Source organism: Panthera tigris, chromosome C2, assembly GCF_018350195.1.
Source record: "Panthera tigris isolate Pti1 chromosome C2, P.tigris_Pti1_mat1.1, whole genome shotgun sequence".
Lineage (NCBI taxonomy): Eukaryota > Metazoa > Chordata > Mammalia > Carnivora > Felidae > Panthera > Panthera tigris.
The window spans coordinates 120,888,430-120,903,611 of record NC_056668.1 but is presented as its reverse complement, the minus strand read 5'-3'; the positions used below and the strand labels follow the sequence as shown (position 1 = coordinate 120,903,611).

Below are 15,182 nucleotides of genomic sequence, written 5' to 3'. Positions count from 1 at the left end.
ATTTCTGAGAATGTGCACTAGCCAAGTACAGTTTTAAGAGCTTGTTTTTTAATTGTGTAAGTAATACATGAATTTTTGTCTTTTTATAAAAAAATTTCAAATTGTAGTACTGCAGATAATCCTAATTCATTTTGACCACTGACTCCCTCCCAGTCCCCTTCCCAGAAGTAATAACTGTTATCAATATGGGGCAAAATATTTTATGTTAGTCATCTTCGTATGCCAGGTAGTTAGTACAAAAATTTGATTGTGAATTAAAAACTTGAGACCTAGGAACTTTGCTATAAAAAAATAGGAAGTTGCAAAGTTAAGGTTTTATTTTATTTTGTGATATATTGACGTAAGGTATAGTGTCCTCTCTTAAAAGGAGAGAAAAAAGAAAAGTTTTATGTAAGAATGTATTTCCATTTCCAGTGAGAATTCTAATAGAAAAATAAAACATATATTTTATCTTATGGTGTGTATTTTCTGGGTATTTTAGTTTGAGGGGCATCTAGGCTGAAAAACTAAACTGTGGTTATCTGAGCTAGGCAAGTTTTTTTTTCTTTCGCCTTGTTTCAGAACAGTATAAGAGAATTTCACTAGGCTATCAGAAACCTGAATTCATTCATGACTCTGTCACTTCCTGGCTGTGTGACCTTAAACACATCACTTTACCTTCTTAGGCCTGGCGTATCTATAAAATAAGTCTGAGTTTAAGATTGCTAAGATCTTTTCAAACTTTTTAATTTGTAATTTCTGCTGGCATTTAGCTCTGAAGTCAAAATTGCCTAAGTTGACACTTTCATATCTGTTTGCATAGGGTCTGTATCACTTATCTGTTGGTACATAACAAACCATTCCAATACTTGGTGGCTAAATACATCAACTATATATTTGGTCATGATCCTCAGGGTTGTTAATTTGGGTTGAGCTCAACTGGTGGTTATTCCATTGGTCTCAACTGGGATCACTAATGTGCACTTATCCAGAAGATTGACTGGACTAAATGGCCTGACTCATATGTCTGGTGGCTGGTGCTGGCTGTTATCTGGGCCTTCCTTTCCATATGGTTTTGGGGTTTTAAGAGGGTAAGCCCTACTGCACAGGTGTTTAGTAAGATTCTACTTGCATCACATTTGCTGATGTCCCATTGGGCAAAAGCAAGTGACATGGCCAAACCAGAGTCTGTGCTGGAGAAGACCACACGATGGCATAGACCAAGGAAGAATGATTTTTGGGGACCATTAATATACCAGTCTACCATGGAGAACAAAATGTACCCTAAACTCTATACACTAGGGCATTAAAGTTTTGTGATTGAATCGCTGTTGTTGACTGTGTGCCAGAATTTGTTCAGTGTTCTGATCCATTTTCATCCTGTATAGACAGTCACAGTTGTCACTACTTATATCTGCTCTTTTCATCCATTTCTACTAGCGTCCATGTAGGAGCAGGGCTATCAAGATTTGCCAGTTGGTGATCTGTATGAGGATGAAATTTCTAAGAATATGTTGTATCTAAAAATGGCGCCCAAATATAACACAGTTTTTACAGATGGCAAGAAAATGCTGTTTAGAAGTGGTGCTGGAAAGCTGAGAATACTTTTTTTTTTTATTTTGAGACCAACAAAGATAGTTTCTGTGCCCACAGTTCCTTCATTTCTTTTTGTGTTTCCTCTCCTTGTTTTATTTTAAGGAACTAATACAGCATCTGGGGTGTGTGTGTGTGTGTGTGTGTGTGTGTGTGTGTGTGTGTGTTGGGTCTGAGCTTTTTCTGTCTATGAGTTTGTCAGGACAGTGGGGAAATGAAATAGTACCTTTAAATAATTTGTTGAGTAGTTTGTTCCTGGGAGATTTTTTGTTTGTTTTTTTGAGGTTGGTGATTTCATGGCTACTAAAGTGATGAGTTAACTTTGCTCAAAATGGTGAACACTAAACTAAGATAATATTTGGGACCATTAGAGGCACAGAATTTTTACAACTAATCAGAGAAGGGCTTCTCTCTCAGAAGACCAGAATCATTCAACTCTTTCATGGCAGTGAGTGCCAGGGATGCACAAGATATGCAGTAGAAGGAAGAAGGTACTTGCTTCTGTGAACTAAGAGAATTCTCATTTGGGAAGACACATGTGATAAAGATGGATACTCAGTGATCTGAGTAGAGTTCCTACTCTCTAGTTTTTAGAAGCATTACTGATTAAATAGATTTTGGTTAGCGGAGTCTGGAAATCATATCACCATTTAAAGCACAGTGGTATTGTGATTATTTGTTGAATGAGTAAATGAATCAGTTAATCCAGTAAACTTCAAAATAAACTTTTTCAAAAACCTTATTTTCAAGTTGGGGGCTTGCTTTGGTGATACTTGTAAATATGAAAATATATACACACATGTATATTTGTGTACATATGCATAAATTATGTATAAAAATCCTAGAAACTGTCTTATCAGGCCTTAACCAGGAATCTCTCAGCGAGTTACTGGATGGTGAGTAAACTCTCTTAAAATTACATGCCAGATAATATCTGCATTTTTCTGGAAAGAGAACATAAATGGTGCATAGATACCAAGATTCTTAAAGGGGGAAATGAGTTGTTTTCAAAATGTAAGAACTTCAGATACAGGATATATAGGTCTATTTCTGTGTGTGTGTGTGTGTGTGTGTGTGTGTGTATCAAACTGTTATACATTGCCTTAATGTTCATATCTGGAGTAGATTCATTGGTAAATGGAGCCACTCGATAGACTTTTGATAATCATAATCATTTGTGACATACACTACTTAATACTTTGTCATAATTCTGTATCTTAAGCCATTCTTAGTATAATATTGATTTGCCAGGAATTTGCTATAATCCATAGGTGAAACATATCAAGAGATTTGTGTAATTTCTCTCTTAACCTAAACTTCTTCAACAGTGTAAAGAATATTTGAGTGCCTAAATTCTGTACTTGTCTTTTAATCAATATATCCAGTAGTGGAAGAATTTGTTTTCCCATCATTTTGTGTCTTAAATTTAACCAAAAAAAAAAAACCACTGAAATATATTATTTTCCTGGTGCAATTTCCTCAAGATTTGAATGAATTATACATTCCATATATTCACAAGAAGATTTTGGCCTTTACATTAGACTTCATCCTATTTATTTATTTATTTATTCATTCATTCATTCATCCATCATCTAACTATTGTATGTATGTATGTATGTTTATTTATTTTGAGAGAGAGAGAGAAAACGTGAGCAGGGGAGGAGAGGCAGAGAGAGAGGAGGGAGAAAATCCCACTATTAGTGCAGAGCCTGATGCGGGACTTGAGCTCATGAACCGTGAGATCATGACCTGAGTCAAAGTCAAGCGCTTAACTGACTGAGCCACCACGCACCCCTGCAGTGGTTTTTAGTATATTCACAGATTTGTGCAACCATCACCACTACCTAATTCCAAATTTTTAAAGAAAGTTTTTTTGAGTTTTTTTTTTTCTTGTCATACCTTTCCTTACCACTTGATACAGAACAATTTATAAATCCTGATAGAAAACTTTTTACTGTTTCCTAAAAGTTTTCAAATGTGGAACTAAAAGACCAAGATAGATCAGAAGAGAAAGGGCACGAAGTGTAATTAGGACACTTAAAGTGAAATTCTTACCTGATGAAAGAAAGTGAACTTTGACTTTAGTATATATTCTTTGTTGAAACTTTTGTGTAGAGTCTTGGAATAAATTGTCAGTCATATGCAAAACTGGGTCTGCTTCTTAAAACTTGAATTGAGGAAGGAAATGCTTTGTACCAACATGGCAAATACTTCATTATAATAAGAACATTTCTGTTTCTTTCTCTCATACAACTTTGTTCATTGTACCGTATCTTTCTCTAAGAGGTAGAAACTCTTTAGGGAACTGCCCTGATTATTATTATTATTTATCATTGTTATTTTTTGGTATGCATTGAAGCAACATAAGCAGTGTTTATAATGTTTTGATAAAAGCAGATTTTAAAGAAAATTATTGTCTTAATCTGTAATTTTCAAGTCAGTTTTTAAAATTGTTAGTGATATATGGTATTTATCTTTTTCTCTTAATTGGAACTTGTGAACTCTTATTAAATGCAAATATGTCTGTCTAGATAGAACATATGGTTTATTCATAGTGTTAAAAGTTTGGGAGGATTAGTTTACACTGTCATTGTACATTGCTTTTTACGTGGAATGAACTTCGGGTAAAACTGTGAATCTATTGAGTAAGTACTAAAAAATTCATTTGCATGTAAATACAACTGAATTTTTGTCTAATCCCCTGATTCAAAATGACCCAGAAAAGGGTCTGCCAAGGGGCAGGGGGAACTGAGGCACTTTTTCATTCTTTAGGATATAGAAAACAACTTGACCAAAAATCTGTAATAGAATTTTAGAACCATTAAAGCAAAAGTTTAATGAGAAAAAAAAAAAGTGGATTTTTTAATATCAGTAGGTACAAATTATTTTAAAATATTTTCTAAAAGTATTACATGTAATAGTGCTAATGATTTTTTTTAGCAGTGCTAATGATTATACAAAATATGTTTCTCTTACATTGTTTCCTATAGGAAAAGTAGCCATCAAAAAAGAAGACTTATGTAACCACAGTGGCAAAGAAACTTGGTTTTTACTACAGCCTGTTGACTCCAATTCAGAGGTTCAGGTAAATACTAAGGCTTAAGTGGTATAAGAGATTGTCAGCATGCAGAAAGTGTGTGGAAAACAAACTATTCTAGTTTATACAGACAGCGCTATTACACATTATTTTAAATTCTGGGACCAAATATTATAGACCTTTAGGTAATATATAGCTGGAAAGAAATGCCTTGCCTTGAATTCAAGAATAATGTGTGTGTGTGTGTGTGTGTGTGTGTGTGTGTGAGAGAGAGAGAGAGAGAGAGAGAGAGAGAGAGAGTGTGTTTGGGGAAGTTATGTTAGGGGGACATTTTTTCCTGTTTTAGTTCTTTTGTTCGAGTCGCAATGGCAAATTATTAATTTTTTTGGTTGGGAAATTTTTTTTAAGAGAAAAGCTACGTTAATTCTAACTTTGAAGAGAATCCCAGAAGTCTGTGATTTTATCTGTTTTGACCAGGATGTTGTTTATTCTCTTAATAAACTAGTATTGGGAAAATATTCATTCAAACCATGCCTCAGCCCACCTTGCAGAGCCTTTCATTCCCACACCCGCCCTTCCTGTTGTTCACCCTTCTTTTTATTTGGAAGGGTATTATTACCTTTTTAAAGCTCTTCTTTCCTCTTGCCAGAGTAAGAGTTCTTACAGATTCTATATGTGAGTAAAAATACATGTTCAGCCAAGTAGCTTAACTTTCTATTTCTTTCTGAAAAGTCTGAGTTTCTCTTAGAAATTGTTATTTCTATCTGAAGGGAATCCTTTTTTTGTAACTCTGTTTATATATAAAATATGGTAAGGATTGTGAAACCATTTCCCGAGGACATACTGTAAGCAGGATTCTTCCTCTCTAAAAGAAGTTATAATTTGCCGCTGTGACTCAAACAGAAGTTTAAGACAAGAAAAAGCACTTTACGTGCACCCACAGATATTTGCAAATAAAGTGCGTGTGTCTCTATTTCCTCATAACCTCTCAAGCATTCTCTTTGATTAAATTCTCAAAAACTTAAGTATTTGTATATAAAACCCCTTCTTAAGTACAAAATATAATTGAAACTTTTCCTATTTTATTCACTCTACCTCATTTTAATGTTCTTTTCATTCTATTTGGCAGTAACTGTTAGATTCCAATTAGCCACTATTGTATACCACACAGGTGGAAGACAGTGTGACAAAATGGAAAGGCTTTTGCACAAGAAGTCAGAAAATTTAGATCCTAATTTTCATATGTGGTTGCTTTACTGACCTTGAATTTTATTTCTATAAAATCGAAATAAAAGTTGCCATGTTGATGCCTATGGTTGTGAGAATTCAGTGAAATATTTTTAACAGTGTTTTAAAAACTGTTAATTGCTACACAAATATTAAATACCTGTTTACCATCAGTCACTCAGGTGGCCATTTTCATAATATACCTTTACCAAAAGGCAGATATGAAAGTCTTAAAGTTTTTAACTTAAAACTATTAAAGGTTTTCCTTTTTAATAGTTTTAACAAAAAGTGAGACAAGAAAAGGCTTTGATAATTTGGTATAAAATGAAATTTGAGTTTTATATTAAAGATGTAATTTATTAAAATTCATTCTTATGGCCAGTATAAGTTTGGTAAAAGATCTAATTCCCCCAACTCTCAAAAAGTAGAAATCTCTCTGGAATATGTAATTCTTGGAGATGGCATTAGAGATTAGTATTAGATAACAGGATTTAATTCAGTTGAGTGTGTAAAACTCATCTCTGAATCATAAAATCCTGGAAATAGCATTTCATTGTTAGAGATAATGTCAACATTTTTTATTTGTTATGAATGATTTTCATGACCATGAGTTATTAACCTTTACAAGTTTTTTGCTTAAATGATAATTAGTAAGGTCTCTTTAAAATACACTTTAGGGGCGCCTGGGTGGCTCGGTCGGTTGAGTGTCCAACTTCAGCTCAGGTCGTGATCTCATGGTACATGAGTTAGAGCCCTGCATCAGGCACTATGCTGACAGCTCAGAGCCTGGACCCTTCTTCAGATTCTGTGTCTCCCTCTCTCTCTGCCCCTCCCCTTCTCATGCTCAGTATCTCTCAAAAATGAATAAACATTTTTAAAAAATTTTAAACACACTTTAGATTTTTTTTTTTTTTTTTGACATTTATTTATTTTTGAGAGACGGAGGGAGACAGAGCATGAGCCGCGGAGGGGCAGAGAGAGAGGAGACACAGAATTTGAGGCAGGCTGCAGGCTCTGAGCAGGCTCTCAGCACAGAGCCTGATGCGGGGCTTGAACCCACAAACTGTAAGATCATGACCTGAGCCGAAGTCAGACGCTCAACCAACTGAGCCACCTAGGCGCCCCAAAATTTTAAACGCATTTTAGAAAGAAGAGTACATTAGTGGCTGGGAGGATGTAGAACACCTTTCAGGTTAATATGGTACTATTGGAAATACTGTTGTTTGGCCCCAAAACTGATACAGGAATACTAAATTAACTTTGTGAGCCTAGAAAAGAAGAGTAGCCTACGTTTCATACAAATCCTACTTTGTTAATAGATTTGTTCACTTGCATACATTTTATTGAATTTTACAAAATACCATGGAAATAAGAGCAGTTGATGGAGCCATCCCGAGAAGGAATGGGTTCAGTAGGGATTCCGCCTAGTAGTTACTGTTAGTGATTAGATGGTGTATCCCAAGCACAGTACCAAGTACTTAATATACATTTTCTCATTTAATCTTCAGAAAAGCATTATGAGATGTAGGTAGCCTTAATAACTCCATTGTACAAATATAGAAAATGGATTCATAGAGGTTAAATGACATCTCCAAAGTCATAGAACTATTAGGTGATGGAACCATGGTTCCAATAGAGATCTTGTCTGATTCTAAAAAAGCTTTCTTGCTTTCCACTATTCGTACTGTTGGGCATGAAAAGGCTTCAGCAGGTTATTAGGAGAGAACATCTGAGTATAAGGAACAGAAGCCTACTCAGATTAGCTTAAAGAAAAAGGGAGGGGCATTTGAAAGTTCCTAGGGAACTTCTTAGAGTATAATTACAGGAACTTTGGTATGGCCAGTGAGAGCTGGAAGTTGTCAGGCATTTACTTAAGAGGAGCTGCCTTTTAAGTGGAGATCAGGTTCTTACAATAATAATCTAGATACAGTTTACATAGTCAAAATTATTTTTGAAAAGATTTTAACTTCTCATAAAGTGCACTAAAATATTGGGTAGTTTGTTTTTGGTTGACTACTACATAAAATAGTTGGCTTGCATTCGGGACCATGGTGAATGAAAAATATGTATTGTATCTTTTTTTAACGTTTAGTTATTTTGAGAGAGTGTATGAACGTGAGTGGGGGAGGGGTAGAGAGAGGGTGGGAGAGAGAGGATCCCAAGCAGGCTCTGTTTTGTCAGTGTAGAGCCCATCGTGGACTCAGTCCCATGAACGGCTGAGCCAAAATCGAGAGTTGGACACTTAACTGACCAAACCACCCAGGCGCCCCTATATTGTATCTTTAAACTGTGGACTTTCACTCAGTGCAGCAGTAGATACTGCAAGGGGCACTTGGGAACTGAATCCACTGATTCATATTTTCTTATTCATATGCTCACTATGCTTGTTGAGTATAAGTGCTCACTGTTTAGTGTTTTTTCCTTCCCTCTTATTTTGTAAAATGAATAGTTAATATTTCCTATCTTGTACTCTCATTTTAATACTATTCACTTTGCAAAATGAAAGGAACAAAACCCACTATTTAATGATGAGATTCCCTTGTATTCATTTGTATATCTGATGAGATTACATGTTTCTCACTTCTGCTTCTCTCTAATCTCTTCCTGACAGCTAAAAAAATGCCCACATCAGCCTGAGTTTACGTGACCCTACAACCCCTCACCTTCTAAGATCTGATTTAGTTCTCTGCCACAATTTAGAGAATTTGGCCCAACTTGGGTCATATGTCCACTGCATTCTAATTGGTATGATTGGGGCAAAGTTACTGTAAAGCAGTCTATTTTGGGACTTTGGGTAGGCATCACCCCTAAGAAAGGGTTTGGGTGGAAGAAATTATTGGCATCTCTCCCTCAGAGGGGAAGATGTTTGTTTCCCAGCTCTACCACTAATTGGCATTTGTACCCAAAACAGTTGCTAACCTGTTGTTGTCTGAGAATCTTCATCTGTGAAATGAGAACTTCATTGTATAGGATTCCCTTCAGTTCTGAAGTTGTAGGGAAGTAATATGCAGAAATGTAATTTAGCCTTCAAATGAAAAGATCCCAGTAGTAGTAAGATGGGTTTTATATCAAAACAGTTGAAAATTACAAAGAACACTAACCTCTTACTTTGGATTGTTTCCCGGATGCTTTATTATTGCCATTAAAAATGAAAATTATTTTCAGGGTGCCTGGGTGGCTCATTCGGTTGAATGTCTGACTTCGGCTCAGGTAATGATCTTGGAGTCTGTGCTGACAGCTCAGAGCCTGGAGCCTGCTTCAGATTCTCTGTCTCCCTCTCTCTCTGCCCCTCACCCGCTCATGTTCTGTCTGTCTCAAAAATGAATAAATGTTAAAAAAAATTTTTTTAATGAGAATTATTTTCAGTTTTCAGACATTTGAGATATTATTAATATTTCATGAATGTATTTTTTCCTTTTTTTTTTCTGTTTCTTTTTTGTTTTTGTTTTGCAGTTTCTCCCTCCATTTGAACCATTCTCTTCCTAACCCTCTCTTATCTGCCTTCATACCCCACAATGGGCCAGAGGGAGAACACAAAAGACTCTCCATAATGTTATCCATGACGTTGTATCAATAAGTCTGGTGGACATTTTTCAGTCCCCCTCTTACATGATCTTCCAGCAGCTTTGATACAGTGGACCACTCTTCGTTTTTGAAGCATTCTCTTCCTCAGTTTCTGGTTGTGGTTATCATCCTACTAAACTTAATGTTCTTTCTCCTACTCTTTTCCACATAAGTAAAGTTAATATGGATTCTGTGGGTGCCTCTTTCTATAAATCCTCTTTTTGGCTTCAGTGATCAGCAGCCATGCTCTTAGCTATATAGTCCTAGAATTCACAACAAACTTGAAGTATTTTTCCTTTCTTTAGTTCTTAGGTGCTGTGATAAAGAGTATGCCTTTACATAAGACTGATTAAACCATATCTGTTATCTGGAGAAGTTGGTACTCTCATTAATTAAGGGTGTTTGTCTCATACAACTTGTACAAGCAGTAAATCCAGATGCGCTGTCAATCATGTCTTTTTGATGTAATGACTTAGTTAATAAGTCTTTACCAACAAGCTTATCTTGAATTTCTGGATCATGCCATAAGCTATTGATTGTTTTATGGTTTTTTTTTTAATATGGCCTCTGCCCTACACTTTAAACAAGTATTACAAATAATAAATGCGATGATCATACCTAATAGTACATACATCTGGGGTTTTTTACATGCCTGATTAAAAGACAGTGAACATAAAGGTATAATTCATTGTTACAGGTCAATTTTGTAAAAACTTCATTTGTAAAATTGTAAATGTGAAATAACAGGGGCCATTCTAGATTGTAATAAATACTTCTTTTAAAAAAAAATTTTTTTTTAATGTTTGTTTGTTTGTTTATTTATTTATTTATTTATTTTAAAAAGAGAGAGACAGAGCATGAACAGGGGAGGGGCAGAGGGAGAGGGAGACGCAGAATCTGAAACAGGCTCCAGGCTCTGAGCTGTCAGCACAGAGCCCGACGCGGGGCTCGAGCTAACGGACCGTGAGATCATGACCTGAGCCGAAGTCGGACGCTTAACGGACCAAGCCACCCAAGCACCCCAATAAATACTTCTTTAAGGAGAAGAACAAATCTACCCATAAATAAGAGAGATTAAGTAAAACCTTTATTTTGTTTTTCATCTGACAGCTAATTGTGTCCAAAATGATTTACTATATATGAAAATATCTGTCAGATAACAAGAAGTTGGGATTTTCCCTCCCCCCCATATAAAGAAAACTTACCACCAGTTAAAATATACTGAGTTCTTTTATGTGGAATGGTTGTTATAATGTAGTATTTTGTGATAAAAACTAAAAAAAAAATCTAGACTAAAGAAGTTTTTAAGTATGTGCATTGGGTTTTGCCCAAATACTTGTAATTCACCTGAGTTTCTGAACCTGTATGCAGAAATTCTCATGATATCTTCTATAAAAATACAGATTTTTGTGTGAAATTTTGTAAAAGTAATTGAAATAAAGTTAGCTATATTTAATATAAAATATTCAACTTTCATATAATCCTAGAGTAATATAAGTTCCTAAATATGCTTCCTAGTACAAATTAACGTGATATAATTGCATATATCAACTTAACGTAATCATTGCTACAAGATATATATAGAATAGCTCCCAAGAATTTGGTTTACTTTATTTTTTTTTAATTTTTAATGTTTATTTTTGAGAGAGAGAAGCAGAGCATGAGCTGGGGAGGTACAGAGAGAGAGGGAGACAGAGAATCTGAAGCAGGCTCCAGGCTCAGAGCTGTCAGCGCAAAGCCCGATGCAGGGCTTTAACTCACGAACTGGGAGATCATGACCTAGCCAAAATCAGACATTTAACTGGCTGAGCCACCTAAGCACCCCTTATTTGGTTTACTTTAAATAAAATATAGAAAATACCTTGCCAGTTATCTAATCTTCCCAATATTTTCTGACATATATGAAAAGTATACTATTATGTCATTGAACCTCCCTTAGGAGATTGGGTAATAAGAAAGCAGTAATGGACCAAATCACATTGCATATTTATCATCAAAAATAGTTTCTTATCAGAGTCTTGTAGTTGGTTCATTGTGGCTAATGTCTCCGTTTTCTCTAGTTGCTTTTAGGATTTTCTTTTGATCTGCTTTTAGCAGTTTTACTATGCTCTGCCTTCATATGGTTTTATGTTTATCCTATGGGTGTTCATAGGGGCTCTTAGATCTCTGCCTTGATGTCTTTCTTTAGTTTTGGAAAATTCCAGGCAATTATTTCTTTATCTTTTTTTTCTCTCCTTCCCTATTTTATCTGTCTCCTCTTCTGGGACTCCTATTACATGAATAATAGACCATTTTCCTATGTTTTCCTGTGTCTCTTATGTTTTCCCCCTCTCTGTGCTTCACTGTGGATATTTTCCATTGACTAATTTATCTCCCATCTTACCAGTTCTCGTTTCAGCTGTGGTTAATTTGCTGTTGAATACATCATTGTGGTTATTTTATTGCCTAATTCTAAATTTTTCTTTTGATACACTTTATAGTTTTCAGTGTTTTGTTGGCTTTTTCATTTTGTTGTCTACCTTAGTAAATATTTTAAGCAGCTATTTAAAAAAAATTTTTTTTAACATTTATTTATTATTGAGAGATGGAGAAAGACAGACTGTTTGCAGGGGAGGGGCAGAGAGAGGGAGACACAGAATCTGAAGCAGGCTCCAGGCTCTGAGCTGTCAGCACAGAGCCCAACACGGGGCTCGAACTCACAAACCGAGAGATCATGACCTGAGCTGAAGCCGGATGCTCAACCGACTGAGCCACCCAGGCGCCCCGTTAAGCAGTTCTTTTGACCTCTGTCAGTTAACTCCAACATTTGCACCTCCTATAAATTGACTGCTTTTTGTTGGTTTTTATTTTCATTTTTGTTTTTGGTGTATGTCTTCTGGCATGCTTCATAAGTTTTGATGGAATGCTGGACATTGAAAAATATGAAATAGTTTATATATAACTTGAAGCTGTGGATGATGATGTTTTTTTTCCTTCAGAGAAGATTTAGTTTTTTTTTATAAAGTTTTTTTTAATTATTTTTTTTTTAACGTTTATTTATCTTTGAGACAAAGAGAGACAGAGCATGGACAGGGGAGGGGCAGAGAGAGAGGGAGACACAGAATCTGAAACAGGCTCCAGGCTCTGAGCTGTCAACACAGAGCTCGACGCGGGGCTCGAACTCATGGGCCGTGAGATCATGACCTGAGCCGAAGTCGGATGCTTAACCGACCAAGCCACCCAGGCGCCCTGAAGATTTAGTTTTTTACTTTTGGCATATCTAGAGGTTAGGGGTTTGGCTGATTCTAGGCTAGGTTTTGGTCTTTGTTTTTGTTTTGTTTTGTTTTGTTTTGTTTTTAACATTTGTTCATTTATTTTGGGAAAGAGAGAATGAGTGTGCATGCATACACAAGCTGGGGAGGGGCAGAGAGAATCCTAAGCAGGCTCTTTGCTATCAGCACAAAATCTGACATGGGGCTTGATCTCACTAACTGTGAGATCGTGCCCTGAGCCGAAATCAAGAGTCAGACTTGTAACCGACTGAGCCACCCAGGCACCCCAGTTTTGGTCTTTGTAAAGGCTGGTCAGTGTTGTTCACTCTTACTCTTTAGGCATAGTCCTTCAGAGGTTCCAACAGAAAGCCTGTGTATTTGCCAGTGGCACTCTACCTTGTTGGGCCTTGGGCTCCAGTTTTTATATGCCCAGCACCATGAGACTGTAGACTGCCTTGTTTAAGTTCTTCAGCCTCTCAAGCCACTGCTGCAGTTAGGGAGTCCCATTCAACAAGCTTCTTCAGATGCCCCACCAGCAACTTCTACTAATATATTATTGGCCAAAATTGTATCATATGGCTGTCCTTAGCCACTATCACCTGGCTTCAGAGGAGACTAGGAAATGTTTTGCTGAACCCAAAACTACCCTCTCCAAAAACAAAACAAAACAAAACAAAAAATACCTAACTTGTTTTGCTATAATCCAAATCTATAAAATGATGACAGATGTAAATAAAACCAAACTTTTGTATGAATGTATTAAGGAATACTAAATATTTTCTCTAAGATGTTCATAGATTTGGGTTTCTAATACTGAAAAGTAGTTTCAAGTAATTTTTTAAAACTTTATTTTTCCTAAAAAACAGGACTCTTTGGTAGTAGAAATTTTTTAAATCTAGATGAGCAAAAAAATCTGAAATCCTACCACCCAAAGATAACTTCTGTCAGTGTTTTAGTAGATGACTTGTAGTAAATTCATATAGTAATATATATAGTATGTTTCATTTTTCCAAATTAACATTATACAACCTATTTTCTAACTTGTTTCTTTTGCTAAGTATCATGTACATACTTTCATGTTAAAGTATACAATGAGGTAGTGTTTCATAGTTTAGAAATGATAATTTCCTTGATTTAACTTATAATGCTTTTTTTAAAGTTTATTTCTTTATTTTGAGAGAGAGAAGAAGAGAGGGAGAATCCCAAGCAGGCTCCCTGTTATCTGTGCAGAGCCGTACACAAGGCTTGACCCTGAGACAGAGAGAGAGAGAGAGAGAGAGAGAGAGAGAATATCCCAAGTAGGCTCCCTGCTATCAGCACAGAGCTCGACCCCAAACCACAAGATCATGACCTGAGCCAAAATCAAGAGTCAGATGTCCAGCCAACTGAGCCACCCTGATGCCCCTAATTCATAATGCTTTTTAATTTTAGTGTTCCACCCTGACAGTATATGTCTTGTGGTTACCTATTCTGTCCCCAGTCTTTTCTTGACCAGGTTAAATACACAATTATGTTATTGCTGACTAATACCAAAGGAATGGTCTCTTCAACAGCCAGTAGGAATAATGAACGTATTAGGTAGGCTCTGACTGAATGATAATGATTCCTAGTAGAATCCCATTAAATATATACATTTTTTATTTCTAGGCTTTACTTGATGCAGTGCTATGATTTTTAGTTGTGAATGGAACTATTGTACTTTTTTTTCCTACTCTTATTTTAATAGTTTCAGTTGTTTTAGAACTAGGGTAGATCCTAGATATTTCCTGAGAGACTGTTGGGAGTGCCTTGTTAGCATACAGTTTCTACCATTAAATGCATACATGTTAAAATAGTAAAATTGCTTTGAGCTGCAAATGTTGATGCAGTTGGCTAGGCTCACTTAGTAAGTGACACACGTATGCTGGCCTGACAGCAAAGATGATTCAAAATTCGAGTTGAGTAATACTAAAAATGACTACAGGGGCGCCTGGGTGGCTCAGTCGGTTAAGCGTCCGACTTCGGCTCAGGTCATGATCTCGCGGTCTGTGAGTTCGAGCCCTGCGTCGGGCTCTGGGCTGACAGCTCAGAGCCTGGAGCCTGTTTCAGATTCTGTGTCTCCCTCTCTCTCTGACCCTCCCCCGTTCATGCTCTGTCTCTCCCTGTCTCAAAAATAAAATAAACATTAAAAAAATTAAAAAAAAAAATGACTACAATATCATGAACCTCTTCTGGGTCATTGTCTAGTAGTAGGGGTTGTGAATATTAAAGTAGAATTAATGACCAATTTTATAAATTTTATGTGAATTTATCGATAGTTGTGCCTGAATTTTTAGTGGAAAATTGGCTTAGTTTAATTCCAGTTCCACCTAACTTCCAATTTTACTACTGCTGATGCTTTTGTTTCTTTAGAACTTAGCTTTCTCATGCAGACTTTTGTGTTGAGATCCGCCAATCAGTGTTGTTGCTCCTCACTACCCATCTAACCCTGAGCTTTGTAGTTAATGCACCTCAGATTCACTCTTACGGAGCAAACCCTTATAAGATAGTGA

The 15,182-nt window shown here is 36.1% G+C and overlaps 1 protein-coding gene across 3 annotated transcripts in view; it reads left to right on the top strand.

Moving 5' to 3' along the window:
- RASA2 (RAS p21 protein activator 2) overlaps window positions 1-15,182 on the top strand; it is a 121,998-nt gene that overhangs the window by 37,299 nt on the left and 69,517 nt on the right. For all 3 annotated transcript variants that reach the window (XM_042956312.1, XM_042956311.1, XM_042956313.1), the window contains exon 4: window positions 4,563-4,657. In XM_042956312.1, coding sequence (XP_042812246.1) covers window positions 4,563-4,657 — 95 coding nt within the window. The remainder of the gene's footprint in view (window positions 1-4,562; window positions 4,658-15,182) is intronic.